The following is a 24471-nucleotide window of genomic DNA, read 5'->3' on the forward strand; positions in this document are numbered from 1 at the left end:
AGTAGTTGTTTTTAACAGTCCTGAGTGGCATCAACATGAAGTAAAAATTAAATTTGCTGAGTTACCAAAATTCATTTCTTAAAACATTCTTAGCTTGCTCTTTTCATGGATCTTTGAGATGTGCTGGGCTGATTAGGGGTGAGCAGTTGCTGTCAGACTAACTTCAGTGATAGAATATATGTAAGCAATCTGGGTTCTGCCCCTTCTGAAAGGAATCTATTGTAGTCTGAAGCATTTTCCTCACTTGACAAGCTGGTAACATATGTGGTTTAAGATCACCATCTCACTCTGCATCTTCATTATGTTTTTCCCTTACAGCTAGCAATGGTTATATTGCAAGGATTTCATCACAGATTATGGGACTGTTGTAGTTTGCTAAATTGTACTAACTCTAAAGTTAATGCATTGGGGACTAATTTTATAGTTAGGATATTTGATATCAAGGTGATTTGTTGAGCTATAGGAAACTGGTGAATGCTGTATTTGTTGAATTGCATTTGTTGCACCTTGCAGAGTTGATTTGTAAAAGTAAATGGCAATAAGGATAATATGATATTGTCTGCTGTCTTTTGATTACTGTTATGGCAGTTAATTGGAAACATAAATCATTTTAATTATCACAATTGACCAGCCAAAGTCTTTTGTTAATATGACAGTTGTTCTGTAACCTATTCTAGGATAGTTAAAAACTGTTGACAGTTAACAAGGGTGAAGTAGCATAGTGGTTATGTTACTGGACCAGTAAGTAATTCAGAGGCCTGTACTAATGATCCAAAGGCATGAGTTCAAATTCCACCATGGCAGCTGGGGTATTTCAAAATTAGTTAATTAAATAAATCTGGAATAAAAAAGCTGGTATTATAAATGGTGACCATGAAATTACTTCGTTGTTTTTAAAAATATCTGGTTTTCTAATGTCCTTTAGGGAAGAAAATCTGCTTATCCTTTCCTGGTCTGGTCTGCATGTGACTGCAGACCTGCAGTATTGTGATTGACTTCTCTCTGAATTGGCCCAGCAAGCTACCTTGGTTGCATCTCAGGGGCAATTAGAGATGGGCAATAAATGATGACCATGCCAGCAATGCCCACACCCTGTGAATAAATGAATAAAACAAATCACAGCACATCAAAATGAAAAGAAACATGATTTGATCTGAGTCATATATGATTTTATTTGCTGAAAATCTCTTGATTTTGCTAATTTGAGCTGTATTTCAGTGTCAGTTTACGCCATCTCTTAGCTGTATTCTGAGAAGTGGCAAATAATAGTGTTTGGAGGAGTTAACATGCTGCTGGAATAGAATTCATTTTACATAACTATGCCTTTATCTGAGTCACATTTCACACAGTGGAAATTTTACATTTAATCCTGTATATTGCTAATTGATCTTATTTTCTGATATTCATCGTTGGCCATCCCTCAAGGATGCATCTACATCAGGTTCGTGAGTTTCTGCCTTGGGACTTCATGTGACTGAACAGGCTGATTCTTGACTCACATTTTTGAGCACATAGGGCAGGATATCCCATGAGTAGTAGGATCCAGACTGCAGGGTTTGTTTCTGTTTCTTTTGTTCTCTACCTTATTAAGCTGTTGTGATTCAAAACGTGATGCAGCTTTATGGACAAGTTGTCACCATTTTGAATGATAGTAAGTGCCTCCTAGTCATTAATATCAATGCTGCTGTGCTTCAAGGAGAACTTGAGTGCCTTTTTTTTTGTCCCTTCCTGAAACATCGGCCATTTGAGAATTGAGAAGTCAGGACCTGGTAGGGGAGGGCGATGGTTTTTGACCATCTGGGCATGGTGACCTGTCTACTGAAGTTGATTTTGCTGGAGTTTTGCCAGAAAGCTGTGGATTTGGCTTCAAGAAGGACTCCAGTGTTTGCTCGATGGTCCTCCCATTGAATCCGAAGGATGCGGCTGAGGCATTGCTGGTGGACTTTCCCTAACATTCTTATGTGTTGCAGATACACAGTCCAGGCCTTGACTGCATTGCAGGCGTGTGGTGATGACGGCTGCTCTGTACATTAGGACTTTTGTTGACTTGAGGTCTTTGTTGTCAAACACTCGCTGGCACAGCTGATCCAGTGTTGGATCTCCTTGCCAAATTGAGAAAGGTGGTTGCCAAGGTATGAGAAGTGTGCAACGCATTCCAGAGTGTCTCTTTCAACATATTTGGGGGGTGGAATATTTGACTGACCAGGCGTGGGTTGATGTTAGTTTTGTTCTGGCAATGTTCAAGGACAGGCTGAGTTTCTTGTCTGCAGAATTGAAGGGATCGAGAGTTGTTTGCAAATCTGGTGCAGAGTGGGTGATGACACTGTAGTCTTCTGAAAACTGTAGATCATGTGTGTCTATGGTGGTCATTTTAATTTTGACATAGAGGTGACTGAGGTTAAAGAGCTTTCCATCTATGCGGTATTTAATGCTGACACCAGAGGGCAGTTGACCTTTGAGGTGAATAATCATTTTCTGGTAAATTGTAAACCATATGGAGGCTATCACACAACGGCCTGGATTTTGAAGGCATCTGTTTCAGACCTCCTCAAGACAATTACAGTCATATCATCATGAAGTAATTGCATGATTGTGATGAAGTTTCTTGAACTCCAAGTCTTTGGAGCACAATCCACAGAGCCTCACAGATTACTGAGTCAAATGCTTTGGTTGATGAATGAAATCAAGAGTCCCTGTCTTGTTCTCGACATTTTTCTTGGATTTACCTGGCAACAAAGACTATGTTATCACGGAGTGCAACTAGTTGTAGAGTGTGAACTTGGGAAATTTGGTGAGTGAGGGAATTAAGTGCAGTGAGGGAGGAGGGAAACAAGTTGGTGAGTATTTCGCTCATTTATCATTCGAAATTCATGAAATTTATGAGTAATTGTAAGGTTTCATTAGTAGTAAGGTTTACTATCAGTAGTAAAGTAAGTTCGCTACCTCAGAGTGCAGTGGATGCCAGGACGCTGAATAAATTTAAGGAGGAGATAGGCAGATTTTTAGTTAGTAACGGGTTGAAAGGTTATGGGGAGAGGGCAGGAAATTGGAGTTGAGGCTGAAATGAGATCAGCCATGATCGTATTGAATGTTGGGGCAGGCTCGAGGGGCTGAATTGCCTACTCCTCCTAGTTCTCATGTAAAGCTCAAGGAAATAGTAGGGTTTATTAATAAAATAATAAAAATAATACATTAATTAACACTTAATAAAGATGATGGGGAGGTACTGTGTTGCAACTGCAGAATGTGGAAGTTCTGGGCACCATTGTGATCTAGGACAAACATGTCTGTACTAAGTGTCAGCGGCTTGAGGAGCTTTGGCTCAGAGTCATGGAGTTGGAGGCTAAGCTCCAAACACAGGAGGGGGCAAGTTACCAGGACACTTTATTCCAGGAGGCAGTCACACCCCTTAGCATCTTCTGATTCGGTCGGGGGCAGGAGGGTGTGACTGCAAGTGATGCTGGTAAGGGGATCGAGAAGAGGCAGATGCCCTTACAATTGTCTAACAGGTTTGAGGTTTTTACAGCTTGAGGGGGTGAAATCAGGTTTTGCACATTGGATGAGTGAACTGGTAGTGGTACAGGAAGCCATTCAGTTGGGGGAGTTAATAGGTATGTAGTGGTAGTAGGGGACCATACAGTTGGGGATGGACACAGTTCTGTGCAGCTGAGTGTCCATATGGTTGTGTTACCTGTCCAATGCCAAGGTTCAGGACATCTGCATGGGGCTGGAGAGGAACTTGCAATGGATTCAAGAGGACCCAGTTGTCATCGTTAATGTTGGTACCAATGACGTAGATAGGATTAGGAAAGAAGTATGAGCAACTAGGGGCTAAATTAAAAAGCAGAACCTCAAAGGTAGTAATCTGTGGATTATTACCTTGGACATGAGCAAATTGGTGTAGGGTAAATAAGGTTTAGATGAATGCGTGGCTCAAAGACTGGTGTGGGAGAAATGGGTGTTGATTCATGGGGCACTGGCTCCAGTATTGGGGAAAGTGGAAACTGGACCATTGGGATGGGCTTCACCTGAGCCTTGTTGGGACCAGTGATCTGGTGAGACATAAAAATAGGGTGGTAGAGAGGGCTTTACACTAAATAGTGTGGGGAAAGGATCCTCTGAAAGGAGATGTAGTAAAATCAAATGGTAACAATGAGGTACTCGGGCGGGATAATGATTTAGGTGAAGATAACCAGAGTGTGGCAGAAAGGGACAGAAGGCACATATTTAGTGCTCCAGCAGATAAGGCCAGAGATTGCAAAAATGGTGAAAAGACAGAGTTAAAGGCTCTGTATTGGAATACATGCAACATTCATAACAAGATGGATGAATTGTTAGTCCAAATAGAAATAAATATGTATGGCCTGATAGCCATCATGGAGACATGGTTATAGGGTGACCAAGGCTGAGACCTGAATATTGAAGGGCATTTGACATTTTGAAAAGATAGAAGCTAGGAAAAGGTGGTGGGGTGGCTCTGTTAATTAAGGATGATATTAGTACAGTCGTGAGAGGTGACAGCTTGAAAGACCAAGATGTAGAATCAGTTTGAGTAGAGATAAGAAATAGTAAATATGAGGTCACTTGTGGGAGTTGTTTACGGGCCCTTTAACAATATTTACACTGTAGGACAGAGTATGCAGGAATAAATAAATGGTGCATGTAAGAAAGGCACCACAATAATCATAGGTGACTTGAATCTACAAATAGATTGGGCGAATCAGATTGGCAAAGGTAGCCTGGAAAATAAGTTCATAGTGTATGCAAGATAATTTCTTATTGCAGTACATTCTTGAGATAAGCAGGGAGCAGGCTATTTTAGACCTGGTAATGAGCAGTGAGACAAGATTAATCAATAACCCCATGGTAAAGGAGCCAATGGGGGACAGCAGTCATAGCATGATAGAATTTCATGTTCAATTTAAAGGGGTAAAGTTTGGGTCTAAGACTTGGGTTTTGGGTTGGCAAACTAATTAGTGGAGTGCCACAGGGATCAGTGCTGGGGCCTTAACTAGTTATGATCTATATTAATGACTTGGAAATGTATGGTACCTAGATTGCCGATGACACCAAGATAGGTAGGAAAGTAAGTTGTCAAGAGGAGGTAAAGAGCCTACAGAGGGATGTAGATAGGTTGTGGGTGGGAAATAGATTGGCAGATGGAGAACAATGTGGGTAAATGTGAACTTGTCTACTTTGACAGGAAGAATAGGAAATCAGTATACTATGTGACTGGGGAGAGATTGCAGCACTCGGTGGTACTGAAGGATCTGGTGTCCAGGTACAAAAGTTAGAGTGCAGGTACAGCAAGAGATTAGGAAGACAAATAGAAAGTTTCAGTTTATTGCAATGGGAATGGAATATACAAGTAGAAAGGTTTTACTGCAGCTGTACAGGCCCTTGTTGGGGGTGCATATGGAGTGCTGTGTACAGTTTGTTCTCTTTATTTGAAAAATATATAATTGCTGTTCAGAGAAGGCTCACTCATCATGTTCCTGGGATGAAGTCCTTATCTTATGAAGAAAGGTCGAACAGGTTGGGTCTATATCCATTGGAGGTGAGAAGAATGAGAGGCAATTTTATTGAAACATAAGATCCTGACTCGATAGGGTGGATGTTTCCTTGTGGGGGAGACTAGAACCAGGGAAAATAAGAGAAGAGAACATTAAGAATTAAGAGGTCCACCATTTGAGATAGAGATGAGGAGAAAGAGTGTCGTGAGTCTGTGTAATTCTCTTCCCAGAGAGCAGTGTCATTAAATTTATTCAAGGATAAGATAGATTTTTGATAGACAAGGGAGTCAAGGGATATGGGAGACAGACAGGAAAGTGGGGTTGAGACCACAGGTCAGCCATGATCTTATCGAATGGCGCAGCAGGCTCAAAAGGCCGAATGGCCTCTCCTGCTCCTAAGCCCTATGTTCCTAAGAATCATTATAAATATTTAAATGTATTCCTGCCTGTGATATTTCCCAGAACAAGTCTTTTAATCATACATGCAAGCAGACATTTATGGTGCTCTGCATTTTATACTGCTGGTCTCGTGGTGACATGAGGGATTTGACTTGGAATTGTATTTATTGACCTGATGTGCTATTTTTTTCCTCTGCAAAAGTGTTGGTTTCATCTGTAGTAGGTGAATGGTATCAGTTGCTTTTGTACTGTAGGATGGGATGAAATCAACTTTGAAAGAGCTTGTAAAATTTTTGAGGATCTCGTCTCCCACTCATTGTCAATTTTTAAGAATGATTTTTAAATCCGTAGGCAGTATTTTGTGGGTTCTAACAATGTTTGCCTAAGTAGCTTGAAAGTGGATGTTGTGGTTAAATTCTTATCTAAGTTCTGGTAGTATCTGTGGAGAGAGAGAGAAACAGAGTTAATGTTTCATGTCTGTGACCTTACATCAGAATAGTGCACCAGTACAATGCAGTTTTAAGTGAACTTGACCGAAATAAATTAGACCATAAATATTGAGTAGATTAGTTGAGTTTATCTGTATTTATTTTTTTCTTCAAGTACTTATACATTCTAATAAACTCCTATAGAGCAGTTTGATTAAGAACAAACATGTTAATTGATGTACATTTCTGTTTCAGTAAATAGATTTTCATTCGATCGTATAAAAGAGATGTAGGTGGCATTGTTTATCAAGTATATTAAGATTCAAAAATGGGTGAGTCTTTTAGAAAAATAATTTTGTTTGAATGCTTATTAATATTGTTGCATCAAATTATGAGAGCGGGGTTACAGGAAGCTCATGACAGCACCTGGCAAACCCACAACCTCTGGCACCAAGAAAGGCAAGAGCAGCAGATGCATGGCAACATCATATCCAAGCTCCCCTCCATCTCACACACCATTGAGACTTAGAAATATCTCACTGTTCTTTGATCCTTACTTGGCTAAATTGCTGGAATTCCCTCTTGAACGGCACATTGGGAGTACCGTCACCACGTGGACTGCAGTGGTTCAAGAAGGTGGCTCACTGAGACTGCCTTGAGTAGTTAGAGGTGGCAGTAAATGCTGGGTTTGCCTTCGATGCCCACATCCCATGAATAAAAAAAGGAAGAGATGAGGATTATGAGTTTGTGCATTTGAACTCCAGCTCTGATTCTATTGTTTATTTGAGATAAACCGGACAGGTGGCTGAGGTGGTGGTGGGGGACCATTTTAGTGATAGCGACCACAACATGGTACTATTTAAGCTTGTTATGGACAAAGAAATAGACAAGTTGCAAAAAAATGTTTTGGACTGGGAGACAGTGGATTTTAGTAAAATAAGGCAGGATCTGGCCAAGGTAGACTGGGAACAGCTACTTGTGGGGAAATCTACAGAGGAGGTGGGGTGGGGGTGGCGGGGGGTGGGGGTGGGACGTGGGGGATGGGGGGTGGGGGGGGGGGGTCAAAAAGGAAATGGGGAGGGAACAGGTTCAGCATGTTCCCTCTAGGGTGGTAGGAAGGACTAACAAGCCCAGGGAACCATGGATGACCAGAGATATTCAGGTTATGATGAGAAGGAAAAGAGGCTTTTAGCAGGTACAAGGGAAGCAAATCAGCGGAGGCATTAGTGGAGTACAGAAAGTGCAGGGTGGAGCTTAAGAAAGCAACTAGGAGAACAAAGAGGTGATATGAGAAAGCTCTGGCTGGTAAAAGTAGGGAAAATCCCAAGATATCCTATAAGTTTATCAATGGGAAGAGGATAACCAGGGAAAGAGTAGGGCCCATTAGGGACCAAGGGAGCAATCCATGGGTGGAGCCAGAGGACATCGCTAAATTGTTGAATGAATATTTCACATCCGTCTTCACCAGAGAATGAGGATGAAGTTAACAAACTCGAGAGAGACTGCGAGTCTCTTAAGCAAATTGATATAGGGAGTGACAAGATATTGGAGGTGTTGGCAGACTTAAAAGTGGATGAATCTCCAGGTCTGGATGATTTGTGTCCCAGACTGCTAAGGGAGGCAAGGGAGGAGATCGCAGGGGCTCTGACTCAAATTTTTAATTCCTCTCTGGCCACGGGGGAGGTGCCAGAGGACTGGAGAACAGCTAATGTGGTTCCGCTATTTAAGAAGGGTTGTAGAGGAAAGCCAGGAAACTACAGATCAGTGAGTCTCACGTCAGTGGTAGGAAAACTATTGGAAAAAAATTCTGAAGGAAAGAATCTATCTCCACTTGGAGAGGCAAGGTTTGATCAGGGATAGTCAGCATGGCTTTGTCAGAGAGAGGTCTTGCCTAACAAATATGACCAGGTGTTTAGGTGAGGGTGGTGCAGTTGATGTAATTTATATGGATTTCAGCAAAGCCTTTGACAAGGTCCCACATGGGAGACTTATAAAGAAGGCAAATGCACATGGTATGCAGGGTAATTTGATGAGGTGGATTCAAAATTGGCTTAGTTGTTGGAGACAGAGGATGATGACAGAAGGCTGCTTTAGTGATTGGAAGCCAGTGTCCATTGGCGTACCACAGGGATCTGTGCTGGGTCCCCTATTATTCATCATATATATAAATGACATCGATGACTATGTGGGGGGGTAGGATTAGTAAGTTTGCAGATGAGACAAAGATTGTCCGGGTGGTTTACAGTGAGGTTGGGCTACAGGAAGATATAGACGGGATGGTCAAATAGGCAGATAAGTAGCAGATGGAATTTAACTCTGAAAAGTGTGAGGTGATACACTTTGGAAGGAGTAATTTGACAAGGAAGTATTTAATGAATGGCGTGACACTTGAAAGTTCTGAGGACCAAAGGGACCTTGGTGTGTGTGTCCATAGATCTCTGAAGCCAGAGGGGCATGTTAGTGGCGTGGCAAAAAAGGCGCATAGGACACTTGTCTTTATCAATCGAGGCATAGATTACAAAAGTAGGGAGGTCATGTTGGTGTTGTATAGAACCTTGGTGAGGCCACATCTGGAGTAGTATGTGCAGTTCTGGTCACCACCTTGTAGGAAGGATGTGATTGCACTGGAGGGGGTGCAGAGGAGATTCACCAGGATGTTGCCTGGGATGAAACATTTAAGTTATGAAGAGAGGCTGGATAGACTTGGATTGTTTTTGTTGCAGCAGAGAAGACTGAGGGGGCGACCTGACCGAGGTGTGCAAGATTGAGGAGCATGGACAGGGTGGAAAGGGAGCAGCTGTTCCCCTTAGTTGAAGGGTCAGCCTCAAGGGGACATAAGTTCAAGGTGAGGTGCAGGAGGTTTAGGGGGGTTGTGAGGAAAAACTTTCTTACCCAGAGGCTGGTGACGGACTGGAATGCGCTGCTTGGGATGGTGGTGGAGGGGGGTTGCTTCACATCCTTTAAAAAGTACCTAGATGAGCATTTGGCATGTCATAACATTCAAAGCTATGGGCCAAGTGCTGGTAAATGAGATTAGGTAGGTAAGTCAGGTGTTTCTCACGTGTCGGTGCAGACTCGATGGGCCAAAGGGCCTCTTCTGCACTGTGTGATTCTGTGATTTCCTCTAATTGGTGCCATTGCGAAACAGAATTTATCAGAATTTACTGCATCCGCAGTATTTTGCTTTTATCTTAGAATTTATCTGTAGGTGTTTTTTTTATTGCGTGACTTTTCATTTGAGGTTTACAGGTGTGGCTCTTTAATGTGGGTGGCAGAATTGGCTCCTATTGTGTTGTCAGACTGCATTTGCAGCAAATAGGGCTCATTTGAAATGGATTTTTTTTACACTGTGTTCACACAATTGGTCACAGTGTTAATTTGAATGCTATAACATCTCTGCTGTTAATGCTTCCAGGTTGTAAATCAAAGAACAAAGAAAAGTACAGCACAGGAACAGGCCCTTCGGCCCTCTAAGCCTGCGCCAATCATATTGCCCGTCAACTAAAACATTTTGCACTTCCGGGGTCCGTATCCCTCTATTCCCATCCTGTTCATGTTTTTGTCAAGCTGCCTCTTAAACACCACTATCGTACCTGCTTCCACCACCACCTCCTCTGGCAGCGAATTCCAGACGCTCACTACCCTCTGTGTAAAAATATTTGCCCCCCACATCTCCTCTATAGTTTTCTCCTTTCACCTTAAATGTATGTCCCCTAGTAATTGACTCTTCCACCCTGGGAAAAAGCTTCTGACTATCTACTCTGTCCATGCCACTCATAATTTTGTAAACTTCTATCAAGTCGCCCCTCAATCTCCATCGCTTTAGTGAGAACAATCCGAGTTTCTCCAACCTCTCCTCATAGCTAATAGCCTCCAGACCAGGCAGCATCCTGGTAAACCTCCTCTGCACCCTCTCCAATGCCTCCATATTCTTCTGGTAATGTGGTGACCAGAATTGCATGCAATATTCCAAGTGTGTCCTAACCAAGGTTCTATACCACTGCAGCATACTTCGCAAGCTTTTATACTCAATACCCCTGCCAATGAAGGCAAGCATGCCATATGCCTTCCTGACTACCTTATCCACCTGCGTTGCCACTTTCAGTGACCTGTGGACCTGTACACCCAGATCCCTCTGCCCATCGATGCACTTAATCCACCGTATCATCCCTGCCTGCCACTGAGAGTCAGAGCTGAAGTGCCTGCCAATTTAGAATATGGTAGGGTTATCCATGGCACACATGATTGACAGAATAATGTACTATGAGATATGCAGAACACTGGCTACTAGATTTGAAATGCTTTTTCAGTTTTACTTTTTCCACAGCCTTGCCAAAGACCAATTTTAAGCCATGTCACATTCTCCCTCTCTTTGCTGATAATTTTAAAAAAATGTTTCCACACTTAAGGTTCAGCTATTTAAAGCCCTAAGCAGCTGAGGTACATGGACTAGGAAGATTTCTTAATTCTGTTTTGGGGTGAGAGACATTTGTTGCCTATCCTAATTGCCCCGGAGAAGGTGGTGGTGAGCTGCCTTCTTGAACCACTGCAGTCCAGGTGGTATGTAGGTATGTCCTTGGGGATATTGGGAAGGAAGTTTCAGGTTTTTGACCTAGTAGTAGTAAAGAAGTGGCACTGTAATTCCAAGTCGGGATGGCATGTGACTCGGAGGGGAACTTGCAGGTGTTGGTGTTCCAGCCTTCTAGGTGGTAGATGTCATGGGTTTAGAAAGCGCTATTGAAGGAGTCTTGGTGAGTTGCTGCAGTGCATTTTGTGGAAGGTACACACTGCTGCCACTTTGGTGTTGGAGGGAGTGAATGTTAAGTTAGTGGATGGATTGCCAACAAATGGGCTGCCTTTTTAGTGGATAGTGTTGAGCTTCTTGAGTGTAGTTCGGGTTGCAAGTGGGTGAGATTTCCAGATTTATTCCCAGTCTCTGCTGAGTTGACTATCCTCAGCTGAACTGTAAGGATGTATTTTGCCTAGGCAGCTTAAAAATGGATGTTGGCAGGCAATATTGTCTGTATTGAATGTAGTTCCAAAAATGGAACAAAATAAACTGGCCTTGATTTCCTGGGTTAGGGATAGTTAATCAGATGGCTTTTCTCTGCTGACTACCATTTAGCTTCTGCTGGAAGTGTGTATGTGCAGGTGAGGACAATAGCCTGCTGATACTGTCTGTTAAATACACAGCACTTTGGTGAAGGACTTAGAATGGTATTCCAACAAGGAGTAAGTTCATAGAGCATATTTGGAGCAATTTCTCAGAACAGTACATTCTAGAGCCAACCAGGGAGCAGGCTATTCTAGACCTGGGAATGAGACAGAATTAATAAATAACCTTATAGTAAAGGAGCCTCTAGGTGACAGTGATCATAACATGATAGAATTTCATGCTCAGTTTAAAGTGGTGATGTGTGTGTCTAATAATTTTTTAAACCTGAATAAAGGTAATTATGAGGGTATGAAAGCAGAGCTAGCGAAAATAAACAGGAGACCAGGTCAAAAGGACAATAGGGATGCAATAGTAGACTTTTAAGGAGATATTTAATAACAAAGAACAAAGAAAAGTACAGCACAGGAACAGGCCCTTCGGCCCTCCAAACCTGCGCCGATCATATTGCCCGTCAACTAAAACATTTTGCACTTCCAGGGTCCATATCCCTCCTGACTACATTTTCCACCTGCATTGCCACTTTCAGTGACCTGTTGACCTGTACATCCAGATTCCTCTGCCCGTCGATGTACTTAAGGGTTCTGCCATTTACTGTGTAATTCCTGCCTGTATTAGACCTTCCAAAATGCATTACCTCACATTTGTCCAGATTAAATTCCATCTGCCATTTCTCTGCACAAGTCTCCAACCGATCTATATCCCGTTGTATCCTTTGACAATCCTCTTCACTATCTGCAACTCCTCCAACCTTAGTGTTGTCTGCAAACTTACTAATTAGCCCAGTTACATTTTCCTCCAAATCATTTATGTATACCACAGACAGCAAAGCTTCCAACACTGATCCCTGTGGAACTCCACTAGTCACAGTTCTCCATTCAGAAAAGCACCCTTCCACTGTTACCCTCTGTCTTCTACGACCAAGCTAATTCTGTATCCATCCTGCCAGCTCACCTTTGATCTCATGCGACTTTACCTTCTGTACTAGTCTGCCATGAGGGACCTTGTCAGCAAAGATTTATCCCAATAAGAAAGAAAGACTCTGAGAAGGATGCATCATCATGGCTGAAGGAGGAAGTTAAGGATAGTATCAAATTGAAGGAGACACTGTACAGATCTGCAAAGTTTAGTGGTAGACCAGAAGATTAATCAACATTTGAGAACCAGCAAAGAATGACTCAAAAAAAAATGAAGAGGGAGAAAGAAGAGCATGAGAGAAATCTAGCTAGTAATACTCAGATGTTTACAGCACAGAGGGAGGCTATTCAGCCCATCGTGTCCGCACTGATCAACAAAGATATGACTACACTAATCCTATTTTCCAGCGCTTGGCCCATAGCCCTGGAGGCTATGGCAATGTAGGTGAATCTCTAAATATTTCTTAAATGTTACAAGAGTTTCTGACTCAACCACCCTTTCAGGCAGAGAGTTCCAGACTCCCACCACCTTCTGGGTGAAAATAATTCTCAATCCTCTCTTAGCCTATCACCTCTTAATTTAAATTTATCTCCCCTAGTTATTGACCCCTCTACTAATGGAAAAAGTGCCTTCCTATCCACCCTATCTATGTCCCTCATAATCTTATACACCTCTATCAGGTCCTCTCTCAACCTTCGCTGCTCCAAGGAAAACAGCACTGGCCTATCCAACCTTTTCCCATAGCTCAGACCCTCCAGTCCTGGCATTTCCTTTGCACCCTCTACAGTGCAATCACATCCTTCCTATAATTTGGTGACCAGAACTGCACGCAGTACTCCAATTGTGGCCTTACCAGCATTTTATACAGTTCCAGCATAACCTCCCTGCTCTTGTATTCTATGCCTCGGCTAATAAAGGCAAGTATCCCATATGCCTTCTTAACCACCTTATCTACCTGCCCTGCTACCTTCAGGGATCTATGGATATGCACACTAAGATCCCTCTGATCTTCAGTACTGTCTAGGGTCCAATCATTCATAATGTAATCCCTTGCCTTGTTAGCCTTCCACAAATGCATTATCTGACACTTTTCCGGGTTTGAATTCTATTTGCCACTGCTCTGCCCACCCGACCAGTCCACTGATATCCCCCAGCAGTTTACGGCCATCGTCCTCACTATTTACCACCCTACCAATTTTCGTGTCATCCGCGAACTTCTTGATCGTACCGCCTACATTTATGTCCAAATTATTTAAGTAAACCACAAACGGCAAGGGCCCCAGCACTGAACCCGATGGAACCCCACTGGAAACAGACTTCCAGTCACAGAAACGCCCCTTTACCATCACCCTCTGCTTCTTGCCTCTCAGCCAATATTGGATCCAACATGCCATTTTGCCTTGGATCCCATGGGCTCTTACTTTCTTGACCAGTCTGCCATGAGGGACCTTATCAAAAGCCTTGCTAAAGTCCATGTAGACCACATCAAATGCATTATCCTCATCAACACCCCTGGTTACTTCCTCAAAAAAATCAATCAAATCGGTCCAACATGACCTTCCCCTAACAAATCCATGCTGACTATCCCTGATTAATCCATGTCTCTCCAAGTGCAGATATATTCTATCCCTCAGAATCCTTTCTAGTAACTTCCCCACCACTGAGGTTAGACTGACTGGCCTGTAATTTCCTGGTCTATCCCTTCCTTTTTTAATAATGGGACAATGTTAGCAGTCCTTCAGTCCTCTGGCACCTCACCTGTGGCCAGAGAGGATTTGAAAATTACTGCCAGGGCCCCTGATTTCTCTTCTGTTGCCTCCCTCAACAGCATGGGATACATCTCATCCGAGCCTGCAGATTTATCCACTTTTACGGCCACTAAACCTACTCCTCCCTCCTCTCTCTCGATGTTAATTTCCTCTAATATTTCACAGCCCTCCACTATGATGTCTATACCTGTCTTGTCCTTTTCTATTGTGAAGACCAACACAAAGTATTCATTGAGGACTACCCACGTCTTCTGGGTCCACACACACAGATTGTGCCTATGGTCACTAACTGGCCCTACTCTTTCCCTAGTTATTCTCTTGCTCTTTATATATTTTTAAAAATCCTTTAGGTTTTCCTTTATTCTACCTACCAGTGCTTTCTCATGCACTCTCTTAGCTTTCCTAATTTCCTCTCTAAGTTTCCCCCCTGCACTTTTTATACTCCTCCAGGGACTCTGCATTATTGAGCCCTCTGTATCTGCCATAAGCTTCTCTCTTTTTTCTTAATCCTAACCCTTATGTCCCTTGACATCCAGGGTTCTCCGGACTTGGCCCCCCACTTTGCCTTTACAGGAACATATTTGCCCTGCACTCTCGCTATTTGCTCCTCGAATGCCTTCCACTGATCTGACACAGTTTTATCTGTAAGTAGCTGCTCCCAACCCACTTAAGCCAAATCGTATCTCATTTTAGTAAAATTAGCCTTTCCCCAGTTTAGAATGTTTATCCCCAGCCCAATCTTATTCTTTTCCATAACTATCCTAAATCCAACTGAGGTGTGGCCACTATCTCTCAAATGCACCCCTACTGATATGCCTTCGGCTTGCCTGGGTTCATTTTCGAATATTAGGCCCAGAACTGCCCCCTTCTTTATTGGGCTTTCTACGTACTGGCTAAAAAAGTTCTCCTGGTTGCAACTTAAGAATTTAGCTCCCTCCCTACCTTGCACACAAACTATCCCAGTTAATATTTGGGTAGTTAATTCCCGACATTACTGCTGCCTTATTCTTACACTTCTCTGAAATTTGATTACATGTTTAATCTTCTATCTCTCCCTGACTGTTCAGGAACCTATAGCACACACCCCACAGCATGTTTGCCCCTTTTGTGTTTTTTACTTCTATCCATACGGCCTCATTTGATGATCCTTCTAAGATATCATCCCCTCTCACTGCTATAATTGATTCCTTGATCGATATTGCAACACCACCCCACCTCCCCCCCCTCCTCTTCTATCCCCTCTCTATCTCATCTGAATATCCTATAACCAGGAATGTTGAGCTGCCAATCCTGCTGCCTTTTAGCCAAGTCTCGGTCATAGCTATGATATCACACTCCCATATGCCTATCTGTGCACTCAGCTTGTCTGTCTTATTCCTCATGCTCCTTGCATTAAATATATTCCATTTAGCCTGGCTAAACTCACTTCTTTCTTATCTAACCTATGTTTTCTAGCCTTCCAGACTCACTCACTAGCGTTTTAACTTCTAATTCCATCTCGGCTTCTCTCCTCCCCTCTCTGAACTACCCTTCAGGATCCCACCCTCCCTGCCAATTTAGTTGAAACCCACCCCAACAGCATTAGCAAACCTAGGACGTGAGGATATTGATCCCATTCCTGTTCAGATGTAACCCGTCCAACTTATACAGGTACCACCTCCCCCAGAAACGGTCCCAATGCCCCAGGAATCTAAAACCCTCCCTCCTGCACTATCTCTCCAGCCACGCATTCATCTACTCTATCCTTCTGTTCCTATACTCACTACTGCGTGGCCCCGGGAGTAATCCAGAGATTTCTACCTTTGAAGTCCTGCTTTTCCCAATTAACTCCCTAAAGTCAGCTTGCAGGACCTAATTTCTCATTCTTCCAATGTCGTTGGTCCCAACATAGACCACGACCTCTGGCTATTCACCCTAAACCTCCACAATGCCCCACAGCTATTCCGTGACATCCTTGACCCTGGCACCCAGAGGGCAACATACCATCCTGGAGTCACGCCTACGGTCGCAGAAGCATCTGTCTACTCTCTTGACTAATGAATCCCCCACCACTATTGCCCCTCCATGCACTTGCCTCCCCTCTGAGCAGTTGGTGGTTGGCCTCCACAGAGGAACCATCATTTTCACCATTTTGCAGGGCCGAGAAATGGTTTGCCAGCGAGATGCACTTGGGGGATTCCCTCACTACCTGCCTGGTCCCCTTCTGTCTGGCAGTCACCCAATCCTTCTCTTTTTGCACTTATTTAAGCTGCGGGTGACCATGTCCTGAAACGTGCTATCCACGAACCTCTCAGCCTCATGATTGCACTGTCGTGCCCCCAGCTGCTGCTAAAATTGCAAAACCCGGAGCTCACGTTGCTCCAGTCAGAAGCACTTCCAGGACAAATAGTCATCTAGACCGCTAGGAGCGTCTTGGATTTCTCACATGGCACAGAATGTGCAAGTCACTGGACTAAGCTCCCCTGACTCCCCCTCCCCTATCCTAGCTAAATAAAATGTGGACACTTGCTTTTATTTTACTCGTACCCCTACTTGAGTATAGACTAGTTGCTAGATTCTCTAGGTGCTGCTGACTGCCTGTCCCAGGGTCCTCATTTGCACTCTCCTCCTAATATAAAAGCAGGTAGTAAGAGTTTCTACAACTACATAAATAGGAAAAGAGTAAATAAAGCTAGTGATGCTCCTCTAGCGAGGGAGTCTTGGAATTGATAATGGAAAACAAGGAAATGGCAGAGGTGTTGAACAAGTATTTTGTGCCTGTCTTCACTGTAGAAGACTGAGAAAACTGCCCAAAGATACTTGAAACTCAAGGGATGAATGGGAGGGCGAACGAAAAAGCTAAGTGATCCCACAACCAACAGATCAGATCTAAGCTCTGCGGTCCTGCCACATCCAGTCGTGAATGGTGGTGGACAATTAAACAACTCACTGAAGGAGGAGGCTCCACAAATATCCCCATCCTCAATGATGCAGGACCCCAGCACTGCAGTACAAAAGATAAGGCTGAAGCGTTCGCAACAATCTTCAGCCAGTAGTACCGAGTGGATGATGCATCTCGGCCATCTCCGGAGGTGCCCAGCATCACAGATGCCAGTCTTCAGCCAATTTGATTCATTCCATGTGATATCAAGAAATGGCTGGAGGCAATGGATAATGCAAAGGCAATGGGCCCTGACAATATTCTGGCAATAGTACTAAATGCTTGTGCTCCAGAACTTTCTGCGCCCCCAGCCAAACTGTTCCAGGGGAGGAACACACTGGCATCCACCCAACTATGTGGAAAATTGCCCAGGTATGTCCTGTACACGCAAAGCAGGGCAAATCAAACCCAGCCAATTATCGCCCTATCAGTCTACTCTCGATCATCAATAAAGTGATGGAAGGGGTCATCAACAGTGCTATCAAGTGGCACTTGCTTAGCAATAACCTGCTCACTGATGCCCAGTTTGGGTTCTGCCAAGGCCATTCAGCTCCTGACTCATGACAGCCTTGGTTCAAACATGGAGAAAAGAGCTGAACTCCTGAGGTGAGGTGACTGCCCTGGACATCAAGGCAGCGTTTGACCGAGTGTGGCATCAAGAAGCCCTAGCAAAACTGAAGTCAGTGAGAATCGGGGAAAACTTTGCATTGGTTGGAGTCATACCTAGCTCAAAGGAAGATGGTTGTGGTTGTTGGAGGTCAGTCCTCTCAGCTTCAGGACATCACTGCAGGAGTTCCTCAGGGTAGTGTCCTCGACCCAATCATCTTCAGCTGCTTCATCAATGACCGTTCTTCCATCATAAGGTCAGAAGTGGGAATGTCTGCTTTGCACAATGTTCAGCACTATTTGTGACTCCTCAGATACTGAAGCAGTCCATGTCCAAATGCAGCAAGACCTGGATAATATCCAGGCTTGGGCTGGCAAGTGGCAAATAACATTCACACCACACAAGTATCAGGCAATGACCGTCACCAACAACAGAGAACCCAAACATCACCCCTTGATGTTCAGTGGCATTACCATCACTGAATCCCCCACTATCAACATCCTGGGGGTTACCATTGACCAGAAACTGAACTGGACTAGCCATATAAATACTGTGGCTACAAGAGCAGGTCAGAGGCTAGGAATTGTGTGATGAGTAACTCACCTCCTGACTCTCCAAAGCCTGACCACCATTTACAAGGCGCAAGTCAGGAGTGTGATGGAATACTCCCCACTTGCCTGGTTGAGCACAGCTCCAACAACACTGAAGAAGCTGGACATTGTCCAGCAGAAAGCAGCCTGCTTGATTGACACCACATTCAAAAACATTCATTCCCTCCAACACCGACACACAGTAGAAGCAGTGGGTACCATCTACAAGATGCACTGCAGGAATTCACTAAGGCTCCTTCAGCAGCACCGTACAAACCCACGACCATAACCACCTAGAAGGACAAGGGCAGCAGATTGATGGGACCACCACCACCTGGACAATCCCTTCCAAGTCACTTACCTTCCTGACTTGGAAATATTTCACCATTCCTTCACTGTTGCTGGGTCCAAAATCCTGGAACTCCCTTCTTAACAGCACTGTAGGTGTACCTAACCACATGGACTGCAGCTGTTCAAGAAGGCAGCTCACCACTACCTTCTCGAGGGCAACAAGGGATGGGTAATAAATGCTGGCCCAGCTAGCAAAGCTCACATCCTGTGAATTAATTTTTAAAAATCACCATCACTAGAGAAGAGGTGCTGGGAAAACTAGTGTTGCCAACCCGAAAAAGACCCATTTATCCCTACCGCTGCTTACTGTTAATTAACCATCCCTTTATCCATGCTAATATGTTGCCCCCTATACCATGTTCTCTTATCTTGTGTAGTAACCTTTTGATGTGGCCCCTTATCAAATGCTTTTTGGAAATCCAAGTACTTCACATGTATAGGGTCATCAACAGTGCTAACAAGCATCCCTTGCTTAGCAATAACCTGCTCGCTGACGCCCAGTTTGGGTTCCGCCAGGGCCACTCAGCTCCTGACCTCATTACACCCTTGATTCAAACGTGGACAAAAGAGTTGAATTTCTGAGGTGAGGTGAGAGTGACTGCCCTTGACATCAAGGCTGCATTTGACAGGTGAGAGTGACTACCCTTGACATCAAGGCTGCATTTGACAGAATGTGGCATTAAGGAGCCCTAGCAAAACTGAAGTCAATGTGAATCAGGGGGAAAATTCTCCAATGATTGGAGTCATACCTAGCATAAAGAAAGATGGTTGTGGTTGTTGGAGGCCAGTCATCTCAGCTCCAGGAATTCACCACAGGAGTTCCTCAGGGTAGTGTCCTAGTCCCAATCACCTTCAGCTGCATCATCAATGACTTTCCTTCCGTCATAAGGTCAGACAGAAGGCGGGATGTTTGCTGATGATTGCACAATGTTCAGCACCATTCACGACGACTCAGATAGTGAAGCGGCCCATGTCCAAATGCAGCAAGACCTGGACAATTTCCAGGCTTGGGTTGATAAGTGGCAAGTAACATTCATGCCACACGAGTGTCAGGCAATGACCGTCTCCAACAAGAGAGAATCCAAGCATCTTGACATTCAATGCCATTACCGTCACCGAAACCCCACTAGCTGCATCCTGGGGATTACCATTGACCAGAAACTGAACTGGACTGGCCACATAAATGCCGGGCAGGATATTCCCAGCGGGGTGCAGGGCCCACTCGCCAATGCATAAAATGACGCGCAGTGACGTTGGGCAGAACTCCCGATATCATCGCGCCGTATTTAAATTTTCCAGTAGGCGGGAGCGCAGTAAAATAAGCTGCACACCCACTGACCTGTCAATGGTCAATTGAGACCATTGACAGAGTCATTTAGCTAATTAGTGGACCTGCCTGTCCAACCTTAAGGTTGGCGGCAGGCCAGGAGCCCCGGTGGGAATTAGAAAAAGCATGAAACCTCTTCTATGGGCGGGATGAGGTTTTATGTAGGTTTTAAAAATTTTAAAGTTTTTGTAAAAATTCTGGACATGTCCCAACTCATGTGACAGTGTCACAAGGGGACATGTCAGGAATTTTTTTTCTCTTTTTTTAATATTTGTCACAGAACAGCCGATCTCCCTGAAGCAGTACTTAGCCTCAGGGAGATGAGTGCGCTCTTATGTGCGTATGCGCGAAAGAGCGCACTCCATTTAGGGATTCTCCCTGTCCGCACAGGGAGCGCAAAGCGCTTCCGTGCAGATGTCGCGCTGGATGGGCCTTAATTGGCCTGCCCACGTAAAATGGCGCCATGCCCCCGATTGGGGGCGCAGATCGGAGGTGCACCTGCCATTCAACTTCGCTCCCGACGGGGGGAGAATCCTGCCCACTGTGTCTACAAGGGCAGGTCAGAGGCTAGGAATCCTTTGGTGAGTAACTCAGCTCCTGACTCCCCAAAACCTACCCAGCATATACAAGGCACAAGTCAATAGTGTGATGGAATACCCTCCACATGCCTGGATGAGTGCAGCTCCAGCAACACTGAAGAAGCTTGACACCATCCAGGACAAAGCAGTCTGCTTGATTGACACCCATTCAACAAACATTCACTCTCTCTTCACCACTGACGTACAGTGGCAGCAGTGTGTACCGTCTACAAGATGCACTGCAGGAATTCACCAAGGCTCCTTCAACAGCACCTTCCAAACCCACGACCACTACCACCTTGAAGGACAAGGGCAGCAAATAGATGGGAGCACCACCACCTGGAAGTGTGCCTCCAGCCACTCACTATCCTGACTTGGAAATATTTTGATGTTCCTTCACCGTCACTGGGTCAAAATCCTGGAACACTCTCTCTAATAGCACTGTGTGTGTACCTGCACCACAGGGAATGCAGCGGTTTAAGAAACTCACCACCACCTTCTAGAGGGCTTCTAGGGATGGGCAATAAATGCTATTCTAGTCAGCGAAGCCCACGTCCTGTGAATGAATTATAAAAAAAAAGCTAGTAGTGAAACAAAGTGACCTGCATACCTGCTCAGAAATCCAAGAGTTGTCTATAGCTACTGGTAAGAAACAAAACTGTTTCTGCAATTTCAATCAATAACCTGTTAATTCAATGTGGTTCAAAACAAAATCACATGATAAGAGTATTCGGCCTATAAACCAGAACTGGCTCTTTGACAAAGCTATCCATTTAATCCCACTTCCCTTCTCTTTCTTCACTGTTCCCAAAATGCTCACCCACTACTCTTGCCCCATTTCATTCCCCAGAACTAGACTTACCACTCTTTCCTTCGTAATAGGGCTAGAAACACAATGTCCTCTGGTGCACGTTTCAGGAATTCCTCACCCCTCTCTCTCTCTCCACCACCCCCCCCCCCCAACCCCACTCCCCCTGACCAACGCCTTTGTTTTTTACACTGTTACTATCTCAGTCTATTTTAGGATGATTGAAGTCCCTCCTTATCACTACTCTGTAGATAGACCATAGATGAAAAGACTGCCCTGGAGATCTGGTCATTTGGTTCAGCTAATGAGTGAGGTATTGCCGCCAGAAATAGCTACTTAAAACCTCCTTATATTAGTCACCAAATAATTCCTGTGCTTACGAATGTCAAAAGAAAGTTACTAGAACAAAAACATGAAGTGATCTCATGTCCACAAATGGTGAATATAAAGGAAAATGAACAAAGTCCCTTGAAACCAACTATCAGCAAGATGAGCTAGTTTCAACAAATGGTGGCACACTGTCTCAGTTGTGGTGGAGCTAAATTTTGCTTAAAATTTCCATCATGGACAATTGAGGGAAATTCACTATCATTATTCTGTAGGCCACAATCTGGTGACTCATCAGTTGTCAAATTTGGTCTATTTACTGGTAGCACAAAAACAGCTCCCTTCAAAAATGAAGGGGCAGAATAAATTAAAAAATGTCCACAAGAGATACTCCACTCTAATTAGAACAGCTAAACAAAGTTTCATATCAAACTGATCTTGGCTCGATTGACTGCTGGAAGATACGTAAATCACATCTCCGAATTAGTTAATTTTATCTGACTTAACATCCTTAATATCACATTCCAACAACTCGAAGCTGATGCTCAAAGACAAATCCTAAAGATAAAGGGCAAGTTGTGGAAAAGAAAGCCCAAGAGATCAACAATATGCTGACAATCATGACATGCAAAGCTTTCCTGAAATCACCAGGGCCGCCTATAAACCAAGATCAAATGGACAGAATCTCCTTCACCTTGGTATTTAAATCCTTAAGGGTGACAATGCCATCAGTTAACACTGGATAGAACATTTTGCACAACTCCTCAACCATGAATTCTCAGTGGCAGCTGATATTCCCCAGGCTATTCCCCAGTACGCTGAGATAGAATCCATGGGTGAACCACCATTGATGGCAGAGCTGCGGCCCCAATGGTATTCTATCTGAGGTCTTCAAAGCTAGTGGGCTTTTGCTCACATAAAGACCCATGCACTTACCCTACAATTTCGAAGGGAAAACAACTGCAAGCATGGAGATAAATCATGCTGTGCAAACTATCAAGTTATTTCCCTCTCCTCCGCAGCAGGGAAAATCCCGACACGCATTTGCCTGAATTTTCTATTTCCTGTGGCTGAGGAAATCTTCCCGGAGACAGAGTCTAGCTTTGGACCCTCCAGGGGAACCTCCAAATAGGAACATAGGACTTAGGAGCAGGAGTAGGCCATTCAGCTTTTTGAACCTGCCCCGCCGTTCAATAAGGTTGTGACTGATCTAGTTTGTGGTCTCAATTCCACCTTCCTGTCTGTCCCCCATAACTCTTGACTCACCTGCCTGTCAAAAATCTGCCTAACTCTGCCTTGCATAAATTCAATGACCCAGCCTCCACTGCTTTCTGGGGAAGAGAATTCCACAAACTAATGATCCTTTGAGAGAAAACATTTCTCCTTATCTCAGTCTTAAAAGGGAAATCTCTTATTATTAAACTGTGTCCCCTAGTACTGGTCTCCCACACAAGTGGAAGTATCTGCCTGGTATTCATCCTATCAGATTTCTTCAGGATCTTATATGTTTCAATAGAATATACTCTTATTCTTCTAAATCCAATGGGTATAGGCCCAACCTATTCAACCGTTCTTCATAAAACAAGATTCTCATCCCAGGAATGCATCAAGTGAACCTTCGCTGAACTGCTCATGCAATTATATATCCTTTTCAAATAAGGAGCCCAAAACGGTAGAGATTACCAGATGTGGTCTCATCGATACTCTGTATGGTTGTAGTAAATTTCCATACGTTTATATTCCATTCCCCTTGAAATAAACACCAACGTTCCATTTGTCTTCCTAATCACTTGCTGTACCTGCATATTAACTTCTTGTGATTCATGTACCAGGACACCCAGATCCCTCTGCAGTATCTCTCCATTTAAATCACAAGTGTTTTTCTATTCTTCCTTCCAAGGTGGTCAGGTTTGTATTTTAACCATTCATTTAACTTGTCTATATCCCTTTGCAAATTCTCTGCCTCCTCTTGACAATTTATCTATCTTGGTGTCACCGGCAAATTTAGCTACCATAGAGTCGGTCTCTTCACCCAGATCATTGATGTACATTGAGAGTCCAGCACTGATCCCTGTGGTGCTGCATTAGTTACAGCTTGCCATCCCAAGAAAGATCCATGTATACCAGCTCCCTGCTTCCTGTTAGCTCACTAATCCTTTATCCATGCAAATATGTTACTCACTATTCCATGTTCTCTTACCTTGTAGTAACCTTTGATGTGGTATCTTATCAAATACCTTTTGAAAATCCAAGTACATCATATCTATAAGTTCCCCTTCATTCGCCTTGCTTGTTACTTTCACAAAAAACAGATTAATTAGTCAAACATGATTTTTCCTTTCATAAAACCATGTTGATCTGGTACCATTATGATTTTCTAAGTATCATGCTATAACCTCTTTTATGTCTTTTTTTTCAGCAGTACTTAAGTATACTACCTGTTCTTTTATTCTCTAAGATGACCTATCAGATGTGCAATGCTAGGGCTGTTGCCCTTGAGAAGAAAAGATTGAGAGGCGATAGAGGTATTCAAAATCATTAGGGATCCGGACACAGTATATAGAGAGAAACTGTTTTTATTGGTAGTGGGGTCAAGAACAAGTCATCAATTTAAGGTGATTGGTGAAGTAACCTTTTTCTGCAGCTAGTGCTTACAATCTGGCACTGCCTGTGACTGTGGTTGCAAATTCTGTTGTTGCTTTAAAAAGAGAATTGGATAATTAACTGAAGAGAAGAAAGTTTCAGGGCTACCGGGAAATGGTG

General features: G+C 43.7%; 1 protein-coding gene across 3 annotated transcripts in view; it reads left to right on the forward strand.

Moving 5' to 3' along the window:
- The window catches only part of garem (GRB2 associated, regulator of MAPK1), a 134510-nt gene that overhangs the window by 15164 nt on the left and 94875 nt on the right, over positions 1–24471 (forward strand). Inside the window, exon 2 of one of the 3 annotated variants that reach the window (XM_041190376.1) lies at positions 24128–24233. The exons of the other annotated variants lie outside the window; for them this stretch is intronic. Within the exon in view, the coding sequence (XP_041046310.1) occupies positions 24128–24233 (106 nt within the window). The remainder of the gene's footprint in view (positions 1–24127; positions 24234–24471) is intronic. 3 annotated transcript variants of the gene reach the window in all.

Source organism: Carcharodon carcharias, chromosome 6 (assembly GCF_017639515.1).
Source record: "Carcharodon carcharias isolate sCarCar2 chromosome 6, sCarCar2.pri, whole genome shotgun sequence".
Lineage (NCBI taxonomy): Eukaryota > Metazoa > Chordata > Chondrichthyes > Lamniformes > Lamnidae > Carcharodon > Carcharodon carcharias.